This window comes from Triticum aestivum, chromosome 2D, assembly GCF_018294505.1.
Source record: "Triticum aestivum cultivar Chinese Spring chromosome 2D, IWGSC CS RefSeq v2.1, whole genome shotgun sequence".
NCBI lineage: Eukaryota > Viridiplantae > Streptophyta > Magnoliopsida > Poales > Poaceae > Triticum > Triticum aestivum.
Window position 1 is genome coordinate 402,621,693 of NC_057799.1, and position 25,037 is coordinate 402,646,729.

General features: G+C 42.9%; 2 protein-coding genes across 2 annotated transcripts; one reads left to right on the forward strand and one right to left on the reverse strand.

The window, feature by feature from the left end:
• Positions 1 to 11,804: 11,804 nt before the first annotated feature.
• On the reverse strand, positions 11,805 to 12,538 carry LOC123053417 (uncharacterized). Its single transcript, XM_044476894.1, has 2 exons — positions 12,234 to 12,538; positions 11,805 to 12,153 (listed from the first exon to the last, which is right to left on the reverse strand). The coding sequence occupies exons 1-2, from the start codon at positions 12,434 to 12,436 to the stop codon at positions 11,949 to 11,951; spliced, it is 408 nt and encodes a 135-aa protein (XP_044332829.1). The 5' UTR covers positions 12,437 to 12,538; the 3' UTR covers positions 11,805 to 11,948.
• Positions 12,539 to 15,218: 2,680 nt separating this feature from the next.
• LOC123049429 (uncharacterized) lies at positions 15,219 to 16,024 on the forward strand. Its single transcript, XM_044472347.1, has one exon. It carries the CDS (start codon positions 15,261 to 15,263, stop codon positions 15,834 to 15,836), a length of 576 nt encoding a protein of 191 aa, XP_044328282.1. The 5' UTR covers positions 15,219 to 15,260; the 3' UTR covers positions 15,837 to 16,024.
• The last annotated feature ends 9,013 nt before the right edge of the window (positions 16,025 to 25,037 follow it).

Genomic DNA, 25,037 nt, shown 5'->3' on the forward strand with positions numbered 1-25,037 from the left:
AACCCTGCCTGTGCACTTATTAGGCCCTACCCCGACAACGCTCGACAGCGCGTTCGGGGCAGGCCCGGGGCTTCTGTCGGTGCAACAAACCCTGGGTCTATTGCCCGGACTATGCACAGGCACGGGAACAAGATTGAAGCACCGCCCCAAGTTAGAGTACAAGGGACTAAGAGATTAGAAGGACCAACATGCAGATTAGAGGGACCAGGATCAAGCCAGAGAAGCAAGATACCATCAGGAGAAAGGCCTCCCTTGCCGAGCAGGCGAGTCCGGCAAGGGGCGAGGCCACACCTAGAAGCAGACAACCAAGGCATCCCGGCAGCCTGCCGGGACTCGCGGAGGCAAAACCACCTCACCAACCACTCCAACACGACCCATGTTGTCCATCAGTGCGGTGTTAAGCCGCGAAGTGATTAAGTGGCAGCCATTCGCCTCATGGCAACAACTTTCTACAGAAGGAACCCACAGACGACACCCGTCCTGCGACATGTCAAGCAAGCAGGTGCGAAGCTGGCAAGATAGCCCGGCAAGCCTTGCCGGGCAACCAGCGATGTGACGTTGAGTGGTGCATTTAATGCGCCCTGTCAGCCCGCAGAGTTAGGTATGATAGCACTGTTTGCTATCTTATCAGTGCATAATGACTACTTTGCCATTGTGGTGACCCTTTAATCTATAAAAGGAGGCCCATGGCACCCGTATAAAGGGTTAGAAAGTTGGATAACTCAGACCCCCATACACGCGTAGCTGCTGTCACCCTGAGGCAACCCCTTCCAGGCAAGTGTACTACGCTCCACATTGTTCTATCAATAGATTGATGTATTCTTCTTCCCAATACCAAAATTTGCATCCATCCTACACACAAATTTGAGCAAACAATGAGCTACCAACATTGCGCTCAATCTGGTGAACAACCGAATCAAAAGGAGCACATCCCCATCTTTTGCACTTGAAGAACACCCATCTGGGATATTCTGATGTGGTAGAAACGTGGTGCATGACCTTCCGCGGGCAGTCGTAGCCCTCTATGACTGCCGACAGTGAGCCGACGAGCCGCTGGGCCAGTGCCGAGCCTGGGCGACGACCGGGCTCATCTTTGTCGGCGAACCTCCGATGGGATAGATCCGAGCGGCTAGAGGTGGAGTCGATATCAGCAGTGGCACTGAGGTATTGCCGGTGTTGTGTGCTCCAGTACCCAGCCAATCCATGGCAAGCCGCAGTCGCTGGCGGTCGGATGCGCCAAATCCCGCGATCGAAGATCTAGCGGTTGGCCGTCGGCGCCGGGACAAGAGAGGCACAGATACGGTGGTCAGGCTTGGGGTGTGCGCGGGCTGGACAGCGGGGCGACCGAGAAAATGGGCGGCAACAGCTATGGCAGGGGTTAGGGGGAGGCGGGAGGCGGGAGGGAGAGGGGAAGAGAAAAATGGATGTTTGTGCCCTCGACGAGCGGGCCAGGGGACGACAAGGGCATGTGTCCCACCCGTCTGCGCGTGTCTATTTTGACACAAATGCGGCCCAAATTTGGGCCAGGACTGGGTCAAAAGCTGACAAAAGGAGGCATTTGTCCGTTTGGTACCACGCGTTGGGCCGCGTTTTATGTCCGTTTACCCAAGCAGACGCGGCCGACCATTTGGAGTCTGATACGTCTCCAACGTACCTATAATTTTTTTACCATTCCATGCTATTATATTATCATTCTTGGATGTTTTATAATCATTTCATAGTCATTTTTTGGTACTAACCTATTGACATAGTGCCAAGTGCCAGTTGCTGTTTTTTGCATGTTTTTTACATCGCAGGAAATCAATATCAAATGGAGTCCAAACGCAGCGAAACTTTTTGTGGATTGTTTTTGGACCAGAAGACATCCAATGGGCCGGAGAAGCGCCTAGGGGTGCACCGAGGGGAGCACAACCCACCAGGGCGCGCCAGGAGGCCCCCCGGACAGCCTCTTTTCTCTATAAATACCCCAATATTCCAGAAACCCTAGGGGAGTCGACGAAAATAAATTCCAGCTGCCGCAGAGTCCGGAACCACCAGATCCAATCTAGACACCATCACAGAGGGGTTCACCACTTCCATTGGTGCCTCCCCGATGATGCGTGAGTAGTTCTTTGTAGACCTACGGGTCCGTAGTTAGTAGCTATATGGCTTCCTCTCTCTCGTTTGATTCTCAATACAATGGTCTCTTGGAGATCCGTATGATGTAACTCTTTTTGCGGTGTGTTTGTTGGGATCGGATGAACTTTGAGTTTATGATCAAATCTATCTTTTTATCCATGAAAGTTATTTGAGTTTCTTTGATCTCTTATATGCATGATTCCTTATAGCCTCGTATTTCCTCTCCGATATTTGGGTCTTGTTTGGACAACTTGATCTATTTATTTTGCAATGGGAAGAGGTGCTTTGTAGTGGGTTCGATCTTACGGTGCTTGATCCCAGTGACAGAAGGGGAACCGACACGTATGTATCGTTGCTACTAAGGATAAAACGATGGGGTCTATTTCTACATAAATAGATCTTGTCTACATGATGTCATCGTTCTTATTGCATTACTCCATTTTTCCATAAACTTAATACACTAGATGCATGCTAGATAGCGGTCGATGTGTGGAGTAATAGTAGTAGATGCAGGCAGGAGTCGGTCTACTAATCTTGGATGTGATGCCTATATAATGATCATTGCCTAGATATCGTCATGATTATTTGAAGTTCTATCAATTGCCCAACAGTAATTTGTTTACCCACTGTTTGCTATTTTTCTCGAGAGAAGCCATTAGTGAAACCTACGCCCCCCAGGTCTCTTTCTCATATTATTTGCCTTTGCGATCTATTTTATTTGACTTTTATTTTCAGATCTATTAAACTAAAAATACAAAAATACCTTGCTCACTTTATTTTATTTGGCGTTCGATCTATCAATATTTACTACTCTCTCACATCCGTTTGCCAACTTCTGGCGCCGTTGCCCGAAAGGGATTGACAACCCTTTTACATGTCGGGTTGCGAGTATTTGTTATTTGTGTGTAGGTGCTGTTTACATAGTGTTGCTTGGTTCTCCTACTGGTTCGATAACCTTGATCTCATCACTGAGGGAAATACCTACCGCCGTTGTGCTGCATCATCCCTTCCTCTCTGGGGAAATACCGATGTAGCTTCAAGCCGCATCAAAAGGAATTTCTGGCGCCGTTGCCGGGGAGACATCATCAACATTTACCAGGTTCCTAATCACAAATCTCATCTCCATGCAATTTACATTATTTGCCATTTGCCTCTTGTTTTCCTCTCCCCAACTTCACAAAAAAATGTCGTTTTATTCGTCTTCTTTTCGTTTGCCTTTTTCATGTCAGATCTCTTGTTTGCTTGTGTTGCCACATGTCTCTTATTTGCTTGCATCTTCGCTTGCTAAAGATCTATTGATATGGATCCTCATCCACTTGCTAATCTTTTTAAAAGACCAAATTATGATGAACCAATTGCTAGTGAGTTGAGTGAGCTAAATTATCTTTATGAAGTTTTGCTTGAAATTCATGAATCTGAAAATTGTGATGAAGTGTTAAAAGAAGGAATTTATAAAGTGATTCATGATAGCTCCTTGGGAGAAAAGCATGATTGCAATGATGTTATTATAAATTCTATTAATGTCAATTGTGCTAAAAATATGTAAAACCCCAAGCTTGGGGATGCTAATATTGCTATGTCCACTACTTATTGCAATGATCATGATTGGGGTGATAATGATTCTTATGATATTGATGGTTTATTTAAGCCTCGTGATGAATATGTTTGCAATAATATTGAAAGTGGGTTCGGAAGAGTGTCCACTCTAGGTAAAAATAATCCCACATATTTGGAGAGTGTTCAAACTTGTGAATTTTTTTATAAAAGTGGGTTTGGAGAGGTCATGACTTTAGTTGATGTTAATCCCACTATCTTGGAAGGTTCTAGAACTTTTATGCATGTGGGTCATGAAGAGAAAATTTTATATGATAGCTATATTGTTGAATTTGATTATGATCCTACATGTAATTATTAAGAGAGATGAAAATATTGTGGTGGAAATTTTTATGTTACTAAATTACCTCTCGTTACGTTGAGATCGTCAATGTTTTATTCTTCTACCTTGCATATGCTAGAAATTTCTTGTCTTGATAATTTGTTTCCTTATAAAATTCCTATGCATAGGAAGTATGTTAGACTTAAATGTGTTTGTCATATGTTTCATGATGCTCTCTTTGTATTTCAATTCTTATCTTTTGTGTGAGTATCGTTGAAATCTTATGCCTAGCTAAGGGCATAAAACGATAGCGCTTGTTGGGAGGCAACCCAATGAATAAAATTTTATTTTTGCTTTTTTGCTTTTTGTTCTTGAGTGTTAGCACAATTATGCTACTGTTATAATTTGTGTTTTAGTTAGTGTTTGTGCCAAGTAAAGCCTATAGGATCTTCTTGGGTGATAGTTGTTTGATCTTGCTAAAAAACAGAAACTTTTACGCTCACGAAAACAATTCTAATTTTTAGCCAGAGCGTGTTAAAATAACAATTCTTTTTGAAAAAGATTAATATACAAATTTCTCAGGTTTTCCTAATTTCTCAATATTTTTGGAGTTTCAGAAGTATTCGAAATATCCAGATTGCTACAGATTGTTCTGTTTTTGTCAGATTCTGTTTTCTTTACGTTATGTGCTTGTTTTGATGATTCTATGGTTTTCTTTGATGAGTTTTTGCCATAGAAAAGTTGGAATCCAGTAGATATAATGCAAGAATAAAATATGAATTGGTTTGCTACAGTACTTATAGTAGTGATTTGTTTTCTTATACTAACGGATCTCACAAAGGTTTTGTTGAGTTTTGTGTGATTAAAGTTTTCAAGTTTTGGGTTATCTTACAATGGATGAAGGAATAAGGAGTAAGAAGAGCCTAAGCTTGGGGATGCCCCAGCATCCCAAGCTATTATCCAAATAGAAGCAAGCAACTAAGCTTGGGGATGCCCCGAGTGGCATACCCTCTTTCTTCTAACGACCATCGGTATTTTACTCGAAGCTATATTTTTATTCGTCACATACTATGTGTTTTGCTTGGAGCGTCTTGTATGATATGAGTCTTTGCTTGTTTTGCTTTGTGTTTTAAGTCTTGATTCCTTGCTGGAAACATCTATTTGAGAGAGCCAAAATTATGACATGACTTGATAGAATTGCTCTCAATGCTTGACTTAAATTTTTTTATGAGCTATGGATTTGCTATAGTGCTTCACTTATATCTTTTTTAGCACGGTGTGCTTTAGAATTTTTGAAGAAATGCTCTCTTGCTTCACTTAGATTTATTTGAGAGTTAGTAAAATTTTCAAGAAATTCTCTCTTACTTCACTTAAATTAATTTGAGAGAAGGAAATATTATGCTCAGATCTTCACTTATATTTGTTTGAGCTCATCAAAAGCAACATATGAAAATTAGTCCCAAAGTGATAGATATCCAAGAAGGATATAATAAAAACTTCATGAAGATCATTGGACAAAATAAACTAGATTCCTTGTAATCGTTTTTAGATATAATGATGTGATATGTGAATCATGTTGATGAGTAATTATGCTTTAGTAAGAATATTGGTGTTAAGGTTTGTGATTCCCTATGCAAGCACGAAAGTCAATAGTTATGCAATGAAATTACATCCTACTTGTGGTGCATTATTTGGTATTAATTATGCTTAATGATCGCTTATGAGATTATTCGTTTCTTGATTGGTCGCTTCTCAATCTTTTGCTAGCCTTCATTTTGCACTAAGTATGATCACTACTTGTGCATCCAAAATCCTTTAAACCAGTTTTGCCACATGAGTCCACTATACCTACCTATATGTAGTATTCTTTTGCCATTCTAAGCAAATTTGTATGTGCCATCTCTAATTTTCAAAATAAATTTCTCTTTTCTATGCTCGTACCGCTAACAAGGCGGTGAGGGTGGCTAATATTTTCCGTGCTAGATGTGTTATTCTCACGATGAGTGTTTATTCACTTGTCATTGCACGAGAGTAGGGCAAAGATATTCGGGATGCCCAGTCCCGAAATGAAAAATGAATTTAATTTTATGTTGTTAAATAATAAATTCTTTGGAAAGTGTTGGTATGGAAGGCACCGTGGATACGGTTAGCCATGGAAAGTGAAAGTATGGTCGAAAAAGGAATAAACTTTATTTTTTGTTTGGGAACCGCCTATGATATATCTAGCATGGAAAGTGTTGGGAACTCTAAGTCGTTTTCGTTGGTGGGAAAAGTATGCCTCTCAAAATATTTTTATCTCTCAATTTTCGCTTTGAGCTCTGGCACCTCTACAAATCTCTACTTCCCTCCGCGAAGGGTCTTTGTTTTACTTTATGAAATTTTTATTTTTAATTTGAGTCTCCATCTTCTCTTATAAAGCACCAACTAGGGGGCACTATGATCGTACTTGAGCATTGGGTGTAGCTAATATGCGAGTGTGTTTCATGAATGGATCAATGATTGAGCATGATGGGCTAGGGATAACTTATTTTAGCGTTGATATTTTGAAAGACATGGTTGCTAGTTGGTATGCTTGAGGATTTAAGTTATCATGTCAAAACTAGACTGTTGCTTTGAACAATATAAAAGTCCAAATGTCCACGCTATTAAGAAAAGAATATGAGATGACATTCAGGCAGAATTCCACATCAAAAATTCTATTTTTATCATTGACCTACTCGAGGACGAGCAGGAATTTAGCTTGGGGATGCTGATACGTCTCCAACGTATCTATAATTTTTTATTGTTCCATGCTGTTATATTATCATTCTTGGATGTTTTATAATCATTTTATATCATTTTTGGTACTAACCTATAACATAGTGCCAAGTGACAGTTGTTGTTTTTTGCATGCTTTTTACGTGCGGGAAATCAATACCAAACGGAGTCCAAACGCAGCGAAACTTTTTGTGGATTTTTTTGGACCAGAAGACATCCAGTGGGCCGGAGAAGCGCTTGGGGGTGCTCCGAGGGGAGCACAACCCACCAGGGCGCGCCAGGAGGCCCAGGCGCGCCCTGGTGGGTTGTGCCCACCTCGGGTGCCCCCCGGACCGCCTCTTTGCTCTATAAATATCCCAATATTATAGAAACCCTAGGGGAATCGATGAAAATCAATTCCAGCCGCTGCTGAGTCCAGAACCACCAGATCCAATCTAGACACCATCACGGAGGGGTTCACCACTTCCATTGGTGCCTCTCCGATGATGCGTGAGTAGTTCTTTGTAGACCTACGGGTCCGTAGTTAGTAGCTAGATGGCTTCCTCTCTCTCGTTTGATTCTCAATACAAAGATCTCTTGGAGATCCATATGTTGTAACTCTTTTTGCGGTGTGTTTGTTGGGATCGGATGAACTTTGAGTTTATGATCAGATCTATCTTTTTATCCATGAAAGTTATTTGAGTTTCTTTGATCTCTTATATGCATGATTGCTTATAGCCTCGTATTTCTTCTCCGGTATTTGGGTTTTGTTTGGCCAACTTGATCTATTTATTTTGTAATGGGAAGAGGTGCTTTGTAGTGGGTTCGATCTTACGGTGCTTGATCCCAGTGACAGAAGGGGAACCGACACGTATGTATCGTTGCTACTAAGGATAAAACGATGGGGTCTATTTCTACATAAATAGATCTTGTCTACATGATGTCATCGTTCTTATTGCATTACTCCGTTTTTCCATAAACTTAATACACTAGGGGCATGCTGGATAGCGGTCGATGTGTGGAGTAATAGTAGTAGATGCAGGCAGGAGTCGGTTTACTAATCTTGGACGTGATGCTTATATAATGATCATTGTGTGGATATCGTCATGATTATTTAAAGTTCTATCAATTGCCCAACAGTAATTTGTTTACCCACTGTTTGCTATTTTTCTCGAGAGAAGCCACTAGTGAAACCTACGGCCCTCGGGCCTCTTTCTCATATTATTTGTCTTTGCGATCTATTTTATTTGCCTTCTATTTTCAGATCTATTAAAACAAAAATACATAAATACCTTGTTGCACTTTATTTTATTTGGCGTTCGATCTATCAATATTTACTACTCTCTCACGTCTGTTTGCCAACTTCTGGCGCCGTTGCCCGAAAGGGATTGACAACCCCTTTTACACGGCGGGTTGCGAGTATTTGTTATTTATGTGCAGGTGTTGTTTACGTAGTGTTGCTTGGTTCTCCTACTAGTTCGATAACATTGGTCTCATCACTGAGGGAAATACCTACCGCCGTTGTGCTGCATCATCCCTTCCTCTTTGGGAAAATACCGATGTAGCTTCAACCCGCATCAGAGTCATAGTTGGAGTTGGTCTTAGACAAGGCAGGCATTGATCCATGCAATGTTGATGGATAACAGTTCTTAACTTTTAGAATGTAAAAGAGGTCACCAAAAACTACTCTAAATCCTACTCCTCTCTGTCAGAAGTGAGATTGATCATCCTCGAACCGCCGGCCTCGTCATTGTTGGCGGCGGAACGTATCCACAACATCCTGACGAACACGGAAGAGAGCGGAGGAGCGGCGAGAAGAGGAAGGCACACTGCACGTCGTTGATGCAGATCGGGCGGTGCTCGCGCTCGATCATGCATAGCTTTGTGCGGACGCGTACATCACCTGGTTCTTGCCGACGACTTCCTAGTCCACAAGGAGCGGCGCCACACCTACGTCATCCTCACGATTCGCCTCCTGTTGCACCTTCACCATGTGGTGCTCCTTGAGTAGCGTGAGGTGGAACTGATCCTCCATATCCGACATGGAGAAGAGGACGTCTGCCCCACCGGCCGATGCGTCACTGACCATTGCCTCCTCCTTTTTCGTGGGCTGCTCCTCCTCCTGGACCTTCCCTCGTACCATGGGGTCGCTCTCCTCCCCCCTTCTCTGATCTCAACTCTGGAGAGTTTGGAGGTTGTTCCGCTGCAATGTGGGTCTGGCGCATGTCTCCACCGTGATTTCGGTGCGGCGCCTCGACGTCAACATCTTGTACCACATTGTCTTCGAATGAATCATGGCGGTGGCGAACAGTGGGAAGGTGAATGTGGAGGTGGAGGGCTCTGCTCCATGTGGCGGTGGCACGGACGGGTTGAAATAAGAGAAACTGGAGGCAGCTAGCGTCTGGGCGCTCGAACTCCGATGTGACGGACGTTCGAACTCTCTTAAAGCATCCCTCGATTTGAGGCCGGATTGGAGATTTCAAATGTCCGATCAGTCTGGTTAAATGTGGACACGTGTGTTGAAGGCCTAAAAATATTCAAACTGATCGATAAAACATACTCCCTCCGTCCCATAATATAAGAACATTTTTGACACTAGCGTAGTGTTAACAACGTTTTTATATTTTGAGACAGAGGGAGTATATGGCATATTTAGGCGGGCACGGTGGAGATGCCCTTACAGGAAGGCGCTAGGTGACGAATCGTACTTGTGAGTTTGAAAGGTGAGATTATACTTTGGTAGCTGAACCACGACGTATAAATTTACAACAATTGTGGACTTCACACGCCAAATTCGTTATACTTTTTGTTTGATCTGACAACTTAGGATTTCGAAATTTAAAATGTGTTACAGCGTGACGGCACTGATGCACAGCGACCTGGTGCCGCGCACAGTCAGCCATAACACACAGTGATGGGGGCATGTCTATAGCTCGCCCGCAGCGAGTGCGACAGTCCCCTCGCCTCTGCACGGCACGCTACTGGACCGGTCCTAGTAGATGATCCAAAAAAATCTGTGGCATCCGATTGCAAGTTAGCGGTTGATGCGATCCAGAAAGGGACCTCATTATCTTATGGAGGAGTGGTGCACGAGATCAAGAGCACTCTAGTAAAAAAAAAAAGTTCGGTGCAAAGAGATAATTTTATTTCTTGTTTCATTAGTTATGAGTTTAGAACCTCGAATATCGAGGCCCACAAACTAACAAAGCATGCTTTAACTCTAGGGTCTGGCCATTATATTTGGTTAGATCACCCCGGAGATCTTTCTTTTGTCCCTATAACCGTGACGGTGCAATAAAAGCCTTGTGAGTTTGCCTAAAAAAAAGTTAGCTCGTTCTGTTTCTTTCATTTATTTTCCTTTCCTTTTTTTTCTTCTTATTCCACTTTTTTTTGTATTTGCAGAAAATATAGATATTTCAAAATTACTTTATTTAAGTTTTTAAAAGTGTCCACACATTTAAAAACTGTTAATGTAGTGTTAAAATAATGTTCATGCAACTTTTAGAAAATGTTGACAGCACTTGAAAAACTGTTCTTCGCATTCTTTAAAAATGTTTACACAATGTAAAAAGTGTCCACGTAATTTAGAAAAGAAAACTCGTACCATTCAAAAGAATATTCATGCATTGAAAAAATGTTTGTTATATTTTTGCAAAATCTTAATATAACATAACAATGCTTGCATAAGTCATAAAAAATGTTTCATATGATTAAAAATATATATTTAACACTTAAAAATATACAAATGCTCCAACAAAATGCTCATGAGTTTTTATGAAAAGGTTTATACAATGTAAAAATATTCATGTAATCTATAATACGTAAATAGTTCATCCCCACTATGTTATTTGTCTTCACATGCACACTATCCACGTCAGCCATACTCCACCTCATACACCCACTGAATGGGACTATCTTTTTTCTGTTGATTCAGTGCATATGAAATAAAATAGTTATTGTACTACAATATCTGAATCTAATTGATGGTCCTGTGTGCGTACATATTCAGAAAATGGTTACTATTTTTTCTGTTGATTCAGTGCATATGAAATAAAATACAGTTTTGCTAAAAACACATCTAGATGTGCCCTGGTTATTACACATCCAGAAAATAGTCACTATTTTTTCTGTTGATTCAGTGCATATGAAATAAAATACAGTTTTGCTAAAACACATCTAGATGTGCCCTGGTTATTACACATCTAAGTGACTCAATCAAGCATAAAAAGGAAAAGAAAATACCCACACGAATCTCCACATAAGATCAATAACATGGGACTTAGATGTGTTTTAGCAAAACTGAAATACTAGTGTCAGAGAAAGATCACTAGCATTTTTGTTAAGAGGGAATGATCCAAAGTGGTCATAATATCTCGGCCAAAACGATAAGGTTGTTAGTTGTTACCACAAAGTATGGCATTGTGCCATTGTCCAAAGGTAATACTCCCTCCGTCCGTAATTACTTGTCACGAAAATGAATAGAAATGGATGTATCTAGAACTAAAATACGTCTAGATACATCTATTTTTGGGACAAGTATTTCCGGACCGATAGAGTACTAATTTGTTGTGCCCCGGCTCAGTTGAGAACTGCAAATTATGTGAGATATGCGAGTTATATGCTTGAATACATTATACTTCAAACTATCATCATGTTCATTGTCAATACTCTTGGTGAATCCCGTGTTTTCAGATAACAGTCAGATTTCAGAATAGTTGGAGGATGTGGCGACTTCAGAGCTGAGTGTAAGAGAGAAGCAGGTGAAGAGTTAGACAAAGGTTTTTCCCTGATCTACATGCAATGCATTTCTCTTCAGAAACAAAATTGCCAGCTCCTTGGCCATTAGCTTCTGAAATTAGACATGAGCTTTACTAATTGAATTGGCATGGTATGTATACATTCTAATTGTTTTGCATATTGGGAGGATATAGATGGTAAAGAGCCCTTTTATGTTAAATCACAGTTATCATGTAAAGAACTCACTGAATTTTTTGGCCACATGTCTATGTGCCCCCGTTGCAACGCAAACAAAATACGGACGGTTTGCTTCCACAGAGAAGGTTGGACAAGCACAATCCACTAATCTGGCGTTTTTATTCCACCACAAGAGAAGAGATCCACTCGAGCACAACATAATCCGGCTACAAATACCTCAGTCTAGTGCTAGTAGCGGCAGCAGGCAGCACAGCGGCCGGCCGTGCAGCGGTGTAGGTGCAGGCTACTCGAACTTGTAGTGCTTGTCGACGGCCTCGGCGACGTCCCAGGTGCAGCTCATCCCCTTGGGGAACACCACCAGGTCCCCCGCCGCGATCTCCACGAACCCCTCCTCGCCGTCCGGGTACACCTTCACCTTCCCCTGCAGCAGGTAGCACGTCTCCTTGGCCGAGTAGGTCCACGGGAACTTGCTCTTCTCGCACCCCCACCTGCATGCAGGCGCCATCGCATCACCATCGACGCCCAGACAAGAGGATCTACTAAGCGGAAGAGATCGGGCGGGGCTTACTTGGGCCACTGGCGGACGCCGAGCTCGGAGAGGCGGGACTCGGCCGGGTTGCGCTCCACCCTGACGCCGAGCTTCTCCGTCGCCATCGCCTCCGCCTCCGCCTTCACCCTCGCCGCCACGAATCGTCCTCTGGGTGCTGGGGAAGGAGGGGCGTATCTGAGGCTGCTGAGGCGGATTGGAGTCGCCACCATTGGGCTCGCCATTCCTTTGCAGAGTCCTCTGGGCCGGTGTGGTCTGCAGTGCAGTGCAGATTAGGCGCCGAAGGGAAGGTTCTCGATTGCCGATCAGTGGCCCAGGTTTTTCTCTACTGATACAAAAATCTAGGCCCACTCGTCTCTTATCTTCGCCACTCGGCGGCGCGTCCTCCTGCAAAAAAAAAAGAGTTAATGAAGGATTTTTTTTGCGGGTGTGTTAATGAAGGATTTTGAGGAGTGCTGCTATATTCTACCCATGGCAGGTATTCCTCAAAAAGGAAAAAAATGAAGGCAGGCAGAGTAATGTGGAAACTCATAATTTTTTTTTCGAAACGGATGGAAACTCATAATTTAGCTAGACATGCTTTCTATTTAGATTTTGGCCATCATGTTTAGCTTGGAGTGCCTCATGATCATGTAACTATACCCCTAAAGATTTCTGAGAGTCAATAAACGTTGCATGATTCCAAAAATAAAAGGCTAATTTCATTATTTATGAGTTTCATGTTTGTAACAAGTTTTACCCTATTCAAGGAAAATTCCTCCATGTTATTCCTTTTTGTGTGTGTGTGTGTGTGTGTGGGGTGTGGGGGGGGGGGGGGGCATGTTATTCAATTTAACTAAACTGATACCTTTTTTAACCTCTTTTTGTTTTTCTTTTTGCTGTTTTGGAAAGTTAAACCTCCGTGCTTATGTGGCGTGCTATGTAGATACTTTTGTTTGCCATGTCAGTTTTCCATTTGGTTCAGTTTTACTAACGGTCTCTAATGAAGTTTAGAAAAGATAAATTACTAGGATTAGGGAGTGAATCATGTCAACTATGTGTGATGACTAGCAAGTAGCCACGGGGATAGAACGGATGGCTGATCGCTCCTACGTCGTTGATTGTCCCCTCAGTGACTGCGTGCGGGGAGAGCGCTTCATGATTTTTCTAAGTTCACGGACTATAATAATTAATAATATAGTATTCTCTTCGTTTCAAAATATAGCGCGCCCGCGTTTCCCGAGGTTCAATTTTGACCATAAATTTAATCAACGAGACCGATTGCTGCGGAAGTAAAAATTATATAATTGAAAACTTCTTTTGAATACGAATTCACTAGTATAATTTTTATTCCCGCCACAGTCGGTCTCGTTGGTTAAATTTATGGTCAAATTTGAAGCGCAGAAACCGAAGACGCACTATGTTTTGAAACAGAAGAGTATAGCATACCAAGCTCCCCAGATTTGGAGCCTGCTAGTGCGTGCGGGGCTATGGGTTTGTTGGGGCCCATCTATAATGGGGTGTGCCGTTTGTTGACGGTTTCTATTTGTTTTCTTTCTCTTTTCTATTTATGAATTTTCTTATTTTCACATTAATTCCTGAGAATTTATTAAAATTTGTGAACAATTTCTAAAATCCTAAAAAAATTAAAAATTGAGAACATTTTTAAATCCGTGAGTATTTTTAAAGTTTACGAACATTTATAAAGTCTATGAACTTTACTTCAAATTTGCAAATCTTTTTTAAATCCATGATATTTTTTATAATTCCCAATTTTTTTAAAAAAATTATGACTTTTTAAATTTTCTATATTTTTAAATCAGTGGACATCTTTTGATTTCATGGAACTTTTTTGTAAAAAAAGACAACCAACTATTTGCAAGACAATAGTGGAGCGATTCGTACAAGCATAATCTTATAATCAGTGGTGACTAAAAAATAGCGGAGCAAGTGGAGCAGGGCGCCCGAGTTGAGCGAGTGGGAGCTTCGCGGGAGGGGGGGGGGTCGCCAATGTGAACATTATGGTAGGAATTGCATAGTTTCGACGTGAAATAGAAGCTCCCAAGGGGCTCGCACAATGACCATTGGCTGACACCAAGACTGAAATGTGTAAGGCCTTGTTCAATGCTAGGTGCTTAGGGAGGTGCTTACAAAAATAAACTAGGTTATTCTGAAGCACCAGTATCTATTTCTACAGGAGAGACGTCTAATTAAACTTTTATCATAAACAAATAAGTATCGGTGCTTAAGAAAAGCCTGGTTTATTTCTCCAAGCACCTCTCCTAAACATCTTGCATTGTACAAGGCCCAAGAAAACCACGATAACGCCCGACTAGCACCACTCTCCTCTCAGAATAGATATCGTCTCTAGCAGCACCCAACATGATATACGAATAAAAACACCACTAGAACATAATTAAAACTCAAGCCAATATAGCTAAAATCAAAAAGAAATAACCGACCACTGCTAGATAAAAAAGACAATTCCACAAGTGAAAAATGGCACAACGAAGCGTCTGTTGGCCTCTAATTGTCTCTAATTCTAATCCAAAGGGAAACAACATATAAGAAAAGTCGGCTGTGTCTTATCTTCTTCTTTGCTCGGTGCCTGTCCGCGCTTAAAAAGGCGCAGAAGTTCCGGTCTCAAGTGTCATTGTGCATTCTGTGAGTATTAAACGACAGTTTTTATGTATCATCCCACCCAAATTTGGAAAACAATGAACACCTTCAAGCATTATGTAGTACATTTATGACTAGTTACGAGAAATGTGAAAAAAAATGGCCCATTCACTAAGAGGATCCATTTATAAGCAAAATACACAGAAGATTTGGTCTCGTATTTATTCCCTTTACCTACAAGATGTACTCTCACCATCCGAAATTATTTGTAGCAGAAATGAATGTATCCAGACATATTTTAATTCTAAATACATCCATTTTTATTCATTTTTGGACAAGTAATTTTGGACGAAAGGAGTACTACATAAAGCCATAAAATTCCTCAAGGTTTGGCAGTGCACGAGCCGAAGCCAGCAAAAACAGAATCCTAACCAAGCAAGAGCGCACACCATGGCAGCCAGGCTCCTCTTCTCCCTCCTCCTCATCCTTCTCGTTGGCTCCCACGGAGCGTTTGCCTCCGTGCAGGAGACGTGCGCGAAGGCGATGAAGGGATCGGAGCACAAGAACCTTGAGTCCTTTTGCGTGACGACGCTCCAGGCGGCGCCGGGGAGCGCCTCCGCGGACGCGAAAGGGCTGGCCGTGATCGCCACGAACCTGACGCTGGCCAACTACACGGCGGCGGTGGCCACAATCAAAGAGCTGCAACGGCGCGGGGGCTGGTCGGACAAGCAGCAGGCCGCGCTGGCCACGTGCCGCCGGCGGTACATCGAGGCGCTGAACGTGGTGCACAGCGCCGTCCACGCGCTGGCCACGGGGCGGAAGCAGGCGTACGTGGCCGAGATGGGCGCCGTCAGGAGGTCCGCCATCGACTGCGACGACGCGTTCGGCGGACGCGGTGGCGACGACGCGTTCGGCGGACGCGGTGGCGACGCCGCGGCGAAGCCGGGGGAGGCGCCTCTGCGCAAGGTGAATGACGACGCGGAAAACCTGACCACCATGGCCATGCTGATCGTGATCACGCTGTAGCGGGCACATTATACGTAGTAGATCTTGCCGTACGTGATCAGCGTCAGGCAGACCGGTCGATGGAGAAGAAAATAACCGAGTGTGTGATTTGACTTGTTTGTGCCGTTAAATTCCTGTTGGCTTGCTATGATGCTATCTTGGGATTTGCTTAGCCCATAAATTTGTATCCCTCTCGTCCATGCTGCCTGCCCGTGAGTGAGATGTTGTGGACGGCATTCTGCAGAATAGTAGGAGAGGGCCCGGTCGCTGGCTTCTGAAACTGGCAAGCTCCAACGGACGCAACGCAAGCATATGAGTTGATCGAGGCAGAAGAGCGGTCCACAGCCACGCACATCTCGTGAAGCTAAATTCCAACGCCGAATTGGTAGTACTATAAAATTTGTCATCTTCTGCTTGGCATTCTGTCCTCACTCAGAGATTACTTTTTTTCTTTGAGCGGAGAGAGCCAGTAGGATCTCTAGCACACCCCCAAAAGTTATACGTACGTATATGAGACAGGATTTTTTGCCTCGAAAATTAACACTCGTCTAGCTCATCCTAATCTTCTTTATTTCCCCAAACATAGCTTTTAATCCCCCAAAACCTTTTCCCTTAGACCATTTTTTGTAGAAAACACATACACGCACACACACCATCTATGTTTGGCCGAATTTGGGGCACCTACCATGATAATTGATGAGCGCGGGGTGAGCTAGGGTTGTTTGTTTTTGTTGTTTGTTGGTGGTGTTGGTGGTGCGGTGAGCGCGCGCGTGTGTGTGCGTGTGTGTGTGGGGTGTGTGTGTGTGTTATAGCCGGAGCCGAGACAATTGGTGAGCTTACCGATGACCACACATTAATGCGGAAGGGGAGTGAAAACACACACACACGCACACACACACGCGCGCTCACCGCACTACCAACACCACCAACAAACAACAAAAACAAACAACCCTAGCTCACCCCGCGCTCATCAATTATCATGGTAGGTGCCCCAAATTCGGCCCCCACCGCCCCCGATTCAGGTTGTCACCGCTGCTTTCCTCAAGCTCGAGGTTGCCGCAGCTTCCCGAGTCCCACACGCCGCCTCTCCGGCCCCGTCATAGCTCCCTGCATGGCTCCTCGACGCCCCCTCGTTCTCCTGACACTGCCCCACGCCGTCTTCCCTGTCGTCGAGCATCGTCGCCTCCCAAACCCCCGCGCAACATTCATGAGCTCTCGTGCCACCACCGCTTCACGCGCGGCTTGTCAGCTCCTCCCTTGTTCTCAGTGTGTGTCTCGAGTCTTCTTTCATGTCACCAATGCCGAGAATGTCACAACAACCGCCGCCGCTGAAGTGTCGTGGCGTGAGGCTCTAACCGTGGTGGGAGTGGAAGTGGGAGATCAATAACCCGGTCACGGTAGCGCGGTGTGGCTCAGTTGCTCTCCGCTTCTTTGGGATCCACACAAAGCTTAACTTCCCATACGATGTCACGATTGTAGTCTCCATCATGCCTCTCGTTAGGTGCGCCTACAGAGCCGAGGAGAAGGAGCACCCGCGGCCGAGGCACAACTCAAGGCCAAGTGTGTCGATACCGCTATCATGATTGCACTCCTCAAGAATCATTGTATCATCGTCGAGAATCATGCATTCTTTGAGTCCATGGAGAATGCGTGCACGATCAAGCGCAAGCGCCGTGAGATCGCATGCCTCGATGTCAAGCATGAGGAGATGTTCGAGGAGCTCAGCAAGGTCGGCAACAAGGAGGGAGAGCTTCATCATAAGAATTTCGACTAAATCACTAGTTAAAAGGTACCCCTTGAAAATGACATTCTCATCACCTCTGATGGTGACAACTAGCGCCATTGCACATACTCCACTTGTTGCAGCCTCAGAGTTTGGGTGGAATTTATTCCCACACACGGTTTATTTGTGCTTTCTTTGTAGATTATTTTTTCAAAATTATATATGTCTTGAACCGTGCATGCGAATCACGAACCGTTTTCATCATTGCGCTCCCACGTCAAGATCTTCAAAATTAGATCCCATGTTAATGTGTTTCGATGTAATTTTTTAGGGCAAAAAGTATGCTCCAAAAGTGAACTAGCATATGCTTTTGAATTGTACTAATTCGTGCTCCTAGATAAGACTAACTTGGGCCTCTCCAGGGTGAAGCACATTTATGCTTCCCAAATAACCTAACTCATGCATCCCACATGAAGTGCAACACACATATGCTCCCGATGAGGCACACACTACTGAGAAAGGGCTTATATGTGAACTCAAATGAGTGGCAGGCTAGGCGGGGCACCCGCAATAGCTATTTTTGAGAACAAGCAGTAGCGGGTGCTAAAAGGAGCTCGCCACAGCTACACAGGTAATAGTGGCGGGCACGGCTGAAGACCCGCCACAGCTATCTAATTTCTAATTCCTTCATGGGTAACAAGCAACTGCGGCTGACGTGGTTGCGCGCCCGCCATAGTTGCCTTGTGCAGTTGTGGCGTGCAGCTACTATTACCCGCCGCAACTATATTTTGGTACCCACGCGCCAAAAAAATCAAATCTTTTCAGAGCGTGGGTGGCGGGTTCTTACTGTCGCCCGCCACAACTGTATTTGGTCACGTTGGTGCCTACCACACATGTACTACGGTGGCGGGCTCTGCCCTGTGCCTGTCACTGTTATACAGGCCCTTATCCATCGCATCCCCACCTGCAACAGTTAGATCCCATTCCCTCACCTTTCTCCCCTCTGTCTCGCCGTCGCCAACATTGTTGCGTCGTACGTCACCACCGGCGAGGTCGCGGTCCGCCGCCTCGAACGCGTCAGGGAGCCAATCTTCCCCGTTGCCCGGGAAGTCCGTCCCCGCCTCGAAATTCGTCGGCATCACCGTGCAAAGCTACCTCGAACTACTTCCGCGTGACCGTCGTCTATGCCTTCCTCCGCATCCAACGTTGTCCTCGTCTCCGTCGAACTCGCCGTCCGCCAACGCCTCCGCCATCGACCTCGGCCTCGTCCAGCCCACTAAGCACATCTCCCTTCTCTCTATTAATGGTGATTGTATTAGTGTAGTTAAAATGTACTACATATGGATAAAAATATAGTACAACATTTTATTAGTGTAGCTAAAGTTTTTTGTATGATGTACCATTGAATCTTCATAAGTAAATGTCTTGAAATTGAATGTACCACATATTGATGAACATATAGTACATCATTTTTTCATGCTGCAGGGGCATTCATAGTGAGTGCCAATGTATTTGCGAAGCGTGGATTAAGTTCCGTTTCGCTTAATTTCTGGCACTCAATATGTCCAATATCTATCAATGGTCATGTTGTTTTTTCCGTAAATTTATTACTTTTTTATGGACGAGCTACTTATGAAGACATCTTAATGTTTTATCTAAATGTCAAATTGTTTAATGCGATTTAGATGGAGAAGCCAAGACGCCTCGTTAGGACTCCTACACCCGTAGACGAAATTCCTACTGCTGTAGACATCGCCCTGAGGGTGGCTCCATACACGGAGATCATGCTCGCCTATGTCGAGAGTGCTCGAGCAGCCACCGAGAGCACTCAGGCATATTCTGAAAAGCGCTAGATTAGCCGCCGACAGCGCTAGAGCAGCCGTCAAGATTGCGAGGACCACCCAAGCCGAGATCACGAAGACGATGGAAGGCGGCCATAGCTCATGATGGAGCTAAAATTTTATTTCTGAACAACTAGTGCACTGCCTTCATGTGATCTATATGATCGATGCGTGTGAAATTAATTTCCGAGTTGCTATGATGGAGCTAAACTTTTGCTTCCGAACTACTAGTGAACTGTGCAACGTGGTCATCTGTATCGTCTATGATGCAATGAAGATTATGATGTGACTTTGTTCAATGTGATTGGATAACTATGAATTGACTTGTTAGCTTGTTTCTTTATTTACATAGATGAAGTGGAACTGGTATGTGGTGTACACCGGGAGGAATCCTGGAATTTATGATTCATGGGAGATATGCAAGGAACAAGTGGATAGTTACAAAAACAGCTGCTATAAAGGATATAAGACTAAAAAACACTGAGGATCATTATGCCAACTACGTCCGCAAAGTAGCTGAGGATCATTATGCCAACTATGTTCGCAAAGAGAAAATCAACTACGAAGTATGCAAGACCGTGTGGACAAGCGGATGAGTAAAGAATTTGATTATATTTAGCCAGCTCATTGTCATTATGGTATTGTTGCTATCATGAGGTCTTGTAAGTATGTATATGTACTAATGATGCGACGTCAGTTGTTGTACTCTAATGTGTACATCTATTTGTATGAAGTTTAGATTATTGTTATGTTAAATGTAATGTGTATGATCGCTTACGTTAGTTGTATGCTGTTGATTACCCACAAGTATAGGAGATCAATTGTAGCCTCTTTTGATAAGTAAGAGTGTCGAACCCAACGAGGAGCTAAAGGTAGAACAAATATTCCCTCAAGTTCTATCAACCACCGATACAACTCTACGCACGCTTGATGTTCGCTTTACCTAGAACAAGTATGAAACTAGAAGTACTTCGTAGGTGTGATAGGATAGGTTTGCAAGATAATAAAGAGCACATAAATAAAATCTAGGGGTTGTTTAGATAAAGACACGACTAAGTTAGTTTAGTAGAGAGCTTTTGTCAACAAGAAAGTCATTTGTCCCTAGGCAATCGATAACAAGAACCGGTAATCATTCTTGTAATTTTATATGAGGGAGAGGCATAAGCTAACATACTTTCTCTACTTGGATCATATGCACTTATGATTGGAACTCTAGCAAGCATCCGCAACTACTAAAGATCATTAAGGTCGTGAAACCCAACCATAGCATTAAGTATCAAGTCCTCTTTACTCCCATACGTCATACCCCACCTACTCGAGTTTAGGTTTCTATCACTCTCGCAACCCACCACAAGCGAACCATGAACATATGGCAACACCCTACAGCGGGGGCCCCTCACGTTTGTGCGAGACGGAGGGCACGGTAGGGCAGCACCATAAATAAAATATACAATCATACTAGCCAAGATCATGATTAACCCACAGGACAAAACGAATATACTCAAACACCATAGGATAATCATAGATCATTGGGAAATAATATATGGAGTTGAGCACCATGTTTAATTAGATATTACAGCGAGGAGAAGAGGTGTTTACACTGCTGCATAGAGGGGGAGAAAGTTGGTGTTGATGGTAGCAAGATTGTTGACGTAGATCGCTGTCCCGATCCTTGCCCCGGCGGCACTCCAGCACCACCGGAAGTGAGGGGGAGAGAGCCCCCCTCCTTCTTCTTCTTCTTCTTCCTTGCCCCCCCCTAGATGGGAGGAGAGATCCCCCTCTGGTCCATGGTCTCCATGGCGGCGGAGGGGCGGGAGCCCCTCCGAGATTGGATCTCCCTCTCTATTCTCTTCTGTTTCGCGTTCCCCTCATGTGGTCGAAAACCGTTTCTTATATTCCGGGAGATCCGTAACTCCGATTGCGTGAGATTTTAACACAATTATTTTCCGGATATAAGCTTCCTTGCACCCGAAGTAGAGCTCCAACCGACGTTCGAGGAGGGCACAACCCACCACCACGCGCCAGGGGCCTCTGGCGCCCTGGTGTCTTGTGGGCTGTGTGGGCCTCCGTTTGCGATGATTCCAACTCCCAAAAATCACATATATTCCAAAATAATTCTCCGTGAAATTCTATTGCATTTGGACTTCGTTTGGTATGGATATTCTGCGATACAAAAAACATGCAAAAACAGGAACTGGCACTGGGCACTGGATCAATAGGTTAGTCCAATAAATCATATAAAAAGTCGCCAAAATTATGTAAAACTTGTATAATATTGGCATGAAACAATAAAAAATTATAGATACGATGGAGACGTATCAGCATCCCCAAGCTTAATTCTTGCTCGTCCTCGAGCAGGTAAATGATAAAAAAGATAATTTAGGATGTGGAATACTACCTAGCATAAACTTGATCATATATCTAATCATGGCAGGAATATTAAGACATAACTGAGTCAAAGCAATAGTCTATAATTTGACATAAAGACATCAATACTCAGGCATCCCAACAAACAATCGTGTCTTTCAAAATATCAATGCTAAAGAAAGCTATCCCTACAAAATCATATAGTCTTGTCATGCTCTGTCTTCTTAACACAAAGTATTTATCATGCACAACCCCGATGATAAGCCAAGCAATTGGTTCATACTTTTTAACGCGCTTCAGCTTTTTCAACCCTCACACAATACATGAGCGCGGGCCATGGATATAGCACTACAGATGGAATGGAGTATGATGATAGGGGTAAATATAAAGAAGACAAAAAAGTAGAAAGTCTCACACCGACGTGGCTAACCAACGGGCTATGGAGATGCCCATCAATTGGTATCAACGTGAGGAGTAGGGATTGCCATGCAACGGATGCACTAAGAGCTATAAGTGTATGAAAGCTCAATATGAAAACTAAGTGGGTGTGCATCTAATCATATAAATGAAAAATTCCCACTAGTATATGAAAGTGACAACATAGGAGACTCTCCATATGAAAAACATGGTGCTACTTTAAAGCACAAGTGTGGTAAAGGATACTAACAATGCCCCTTCTCTCTTTGTTTATTTTATTTTCTTATTTTCTTTCTTTCTTTTTTTTTCTTTTTTTCTTTTTTTTCTCTCATTGTCCGGAGTCTCATCCCGACTTGTGGGGGAATCATAGTCTCCATCATCCTTTCCTCACTGGGGCACTTCTCTAAAAATGAATAATGATGATCATCACACTTCTATTTACTTATAGCTCAAAAGAAATAAAAATTACAACTCGATACCTATGACAAAATATGACTCTATATGAATGCCTCTGGCAATGTACCAGGATGTGCAATGATCTAGCGTAATATGTATGCAAAATGATGAACGGTGGCTGAGCCACAACTACTATGTCAGCTATATGATCATGCAAAGCAATATGACAATGAATGCTCAAGTCATCAAACAGAAGCGGTGGAAGTTGCATGGCAATATATCTCGGAATGGCCATGGAAAAGCCATAATAGGTAGGTATGGTGGCTGTTTTGAGGAAGATATAACAAGGCTTATGTGTGATAGAGCGTATCATATCACGAGGTTTGGATGCACCTGCGAAGTTTGCACCACGTCTCGATGTGAGAAAGGGCAATGCACGGTACGCGGAAAGGTAAGAGTGTGAATAATCCATGGACTCACATTAGTCATAAAGTACTCATATACTTATTGCAAAAGTTTATTAGCCCTCGAAGCAAAGTACTACTATGCATTCCCCTAGGGGGATAGATTGGTAAGAAAAGACCATCGCTCGTCCCCGACCGCCACTCATAAGGAAGACAATCAATAATAAATCATGCTCCAACTTCATAGCATAACGAGAGACTATACGTGCATGCTTCGGGAATCACAAACCTTAACACCAATATTCTTACTAACCACAACCATTTACTAGTACCTCCCACATATTCCATCTCTATATCGCAAAACTATTGCAAGGAATCAAACATATCATATTCAGTGATCCATAAGTTTTATGTAGGATTTTATGACTAACCATGCAATTGACAATTTCCTGTTGAGCCCTAAATAGATATAAGTGAGGCATGAGAGTTTAATTCTTTCTACAAAAGACCATACTCTAATAAATATAAGTGAAGCAAAAGAGCATTCTTCAAACAACGGTTTTCTATGTGAAGAGAAACAGGCAATCCAAACTTCAAATGATATAAGTGAAGCACACGGAGCATTCTATAAAGCCACACTCAAAAGATATAAGTGAAGTGCAATGAGCATTCTATAAATAAACCATGGACTATCTCATACCAGCATGGTGCATAAAATAAAAGTGAAAAATAAATGCAAAATACGCTCCAAGATTTGCACATATCACATGAACGAAATGAATCCGAAAACATACCGATACTTGTTGAAGAAAGATGGGATGCCTTCCGGGGCATCCCCAAGCTTAGACGCTTGAGTATCCTTAAATATTTACTTGGGGTGCCTTGGGCATCCCCAAGCTTGAGCTCTTGCCTCTCCTCCTTCTCCTCACATCGATACCTCCTCGATCTTCGAACACTTCATCCACACAAAACTTAACCGAACTTTTAGTGGCGGAGTTAGTGAATATGGCAATGAAATCCCATCATGTACTGCTGTAACATTATTGTATAATTATAAACAAAAATTACCCACTGTATTCTATCACAATTCTATGGCCCCAAGTCAAGGAGGCTTCAACAAGAATTCAAACATATGCAAATAATGAAGCTATAACAGCAATCTGTGAAAACAGGACAGTCTGTAAAGATTTGAACATCCACCATACTTCTGTAAATCAAAAAATTCTGAAAAAATTAGGAAAAATAATTTTTTTTATAGCAAGACAGTGCAAAAGGTTTCAGAACCATTTGATGTTCCAGTAAAAAATGTAAAATCGATCACTACAGCCAAAGTTTCTGTTTTGCACCGTACAAATCAACAAGCAATTTAATCATCCTAAAGGCAAATCTTGGCACATTATTTTTATAATACAATGGAATTGTACAAGGGGATAATTATTTTTGTGAGAATCTTCATGAAAAATTCTACATTGTTTCCATGAGCATGAACACAAGTGTTCAAGGTCGACCCTCAGTTCTCCAATGCATAACTTCCAATCGCTTCTCTTTTGTGAAAAGGTTTTTAAGTTCCCCTCTATATTTTTTTGTTTTTAAACTTTATAAAAGCACTCAACATAAAGAAATGACTCTCTAAAACTTCCGGGTTGTCTCCCTGGTAGTGCTTTCTTTAAAGCCATTAAGCTAGGCATAAAGTGCTCAAGTAATGAATCCACCCGGATCCCGAGGTATATCAAAGCCAATTTTAATTTACAATGATTTGGCATTTAGTAATGAGAACAAAGCAACATATATCATGCAATGACGAAGTCTAACTCTCTTTCTATGCATCGGCATGTCATACAAGAACAATTCATGCACATCAAGTAAAGGCCAATACATAGCATAAGCAGTATCCTGCAATTTTATCGTGTTGGAAACATAAAGAGGCGGAGATGTAGTTCCTCTCTCATAATAATTGCAAGTAGGAGCAGAAAGCACATGCATATTATATTCATCAAAATCATCATGTGCAACGGTAAAAGGCGACCCATCAGTATAATCCTTAACAAGAGCAAACTTCTCCGATATAGTGTAG

Excerpts from the sequence above, each read along its gene's own strand:
- LOC123053417 (XM_044476894.1), bottom strand. The coding sequence starts at position 12,436 with ATGGCGAGCCCAATGGTGGCGACTCCAATCCGCCTCAGCAGCCTCAGA. Across the intron at positions 12,154-12,233 it reads GGCGTCCGCCAGTGGCCCAA|GTGGGGGTGCGAGAAGAGCA; the intron begins GTAAGCCCCGCC and ends GCCTGCATGCAG.
- LOC123049429 (XM_044472347.1), top strand. The coding sequence starts at position 15,261 with ATGGCAGCCAGGCTCCTCTTCTCCCTCCTCCTCATCCTTCTCGTTGGC.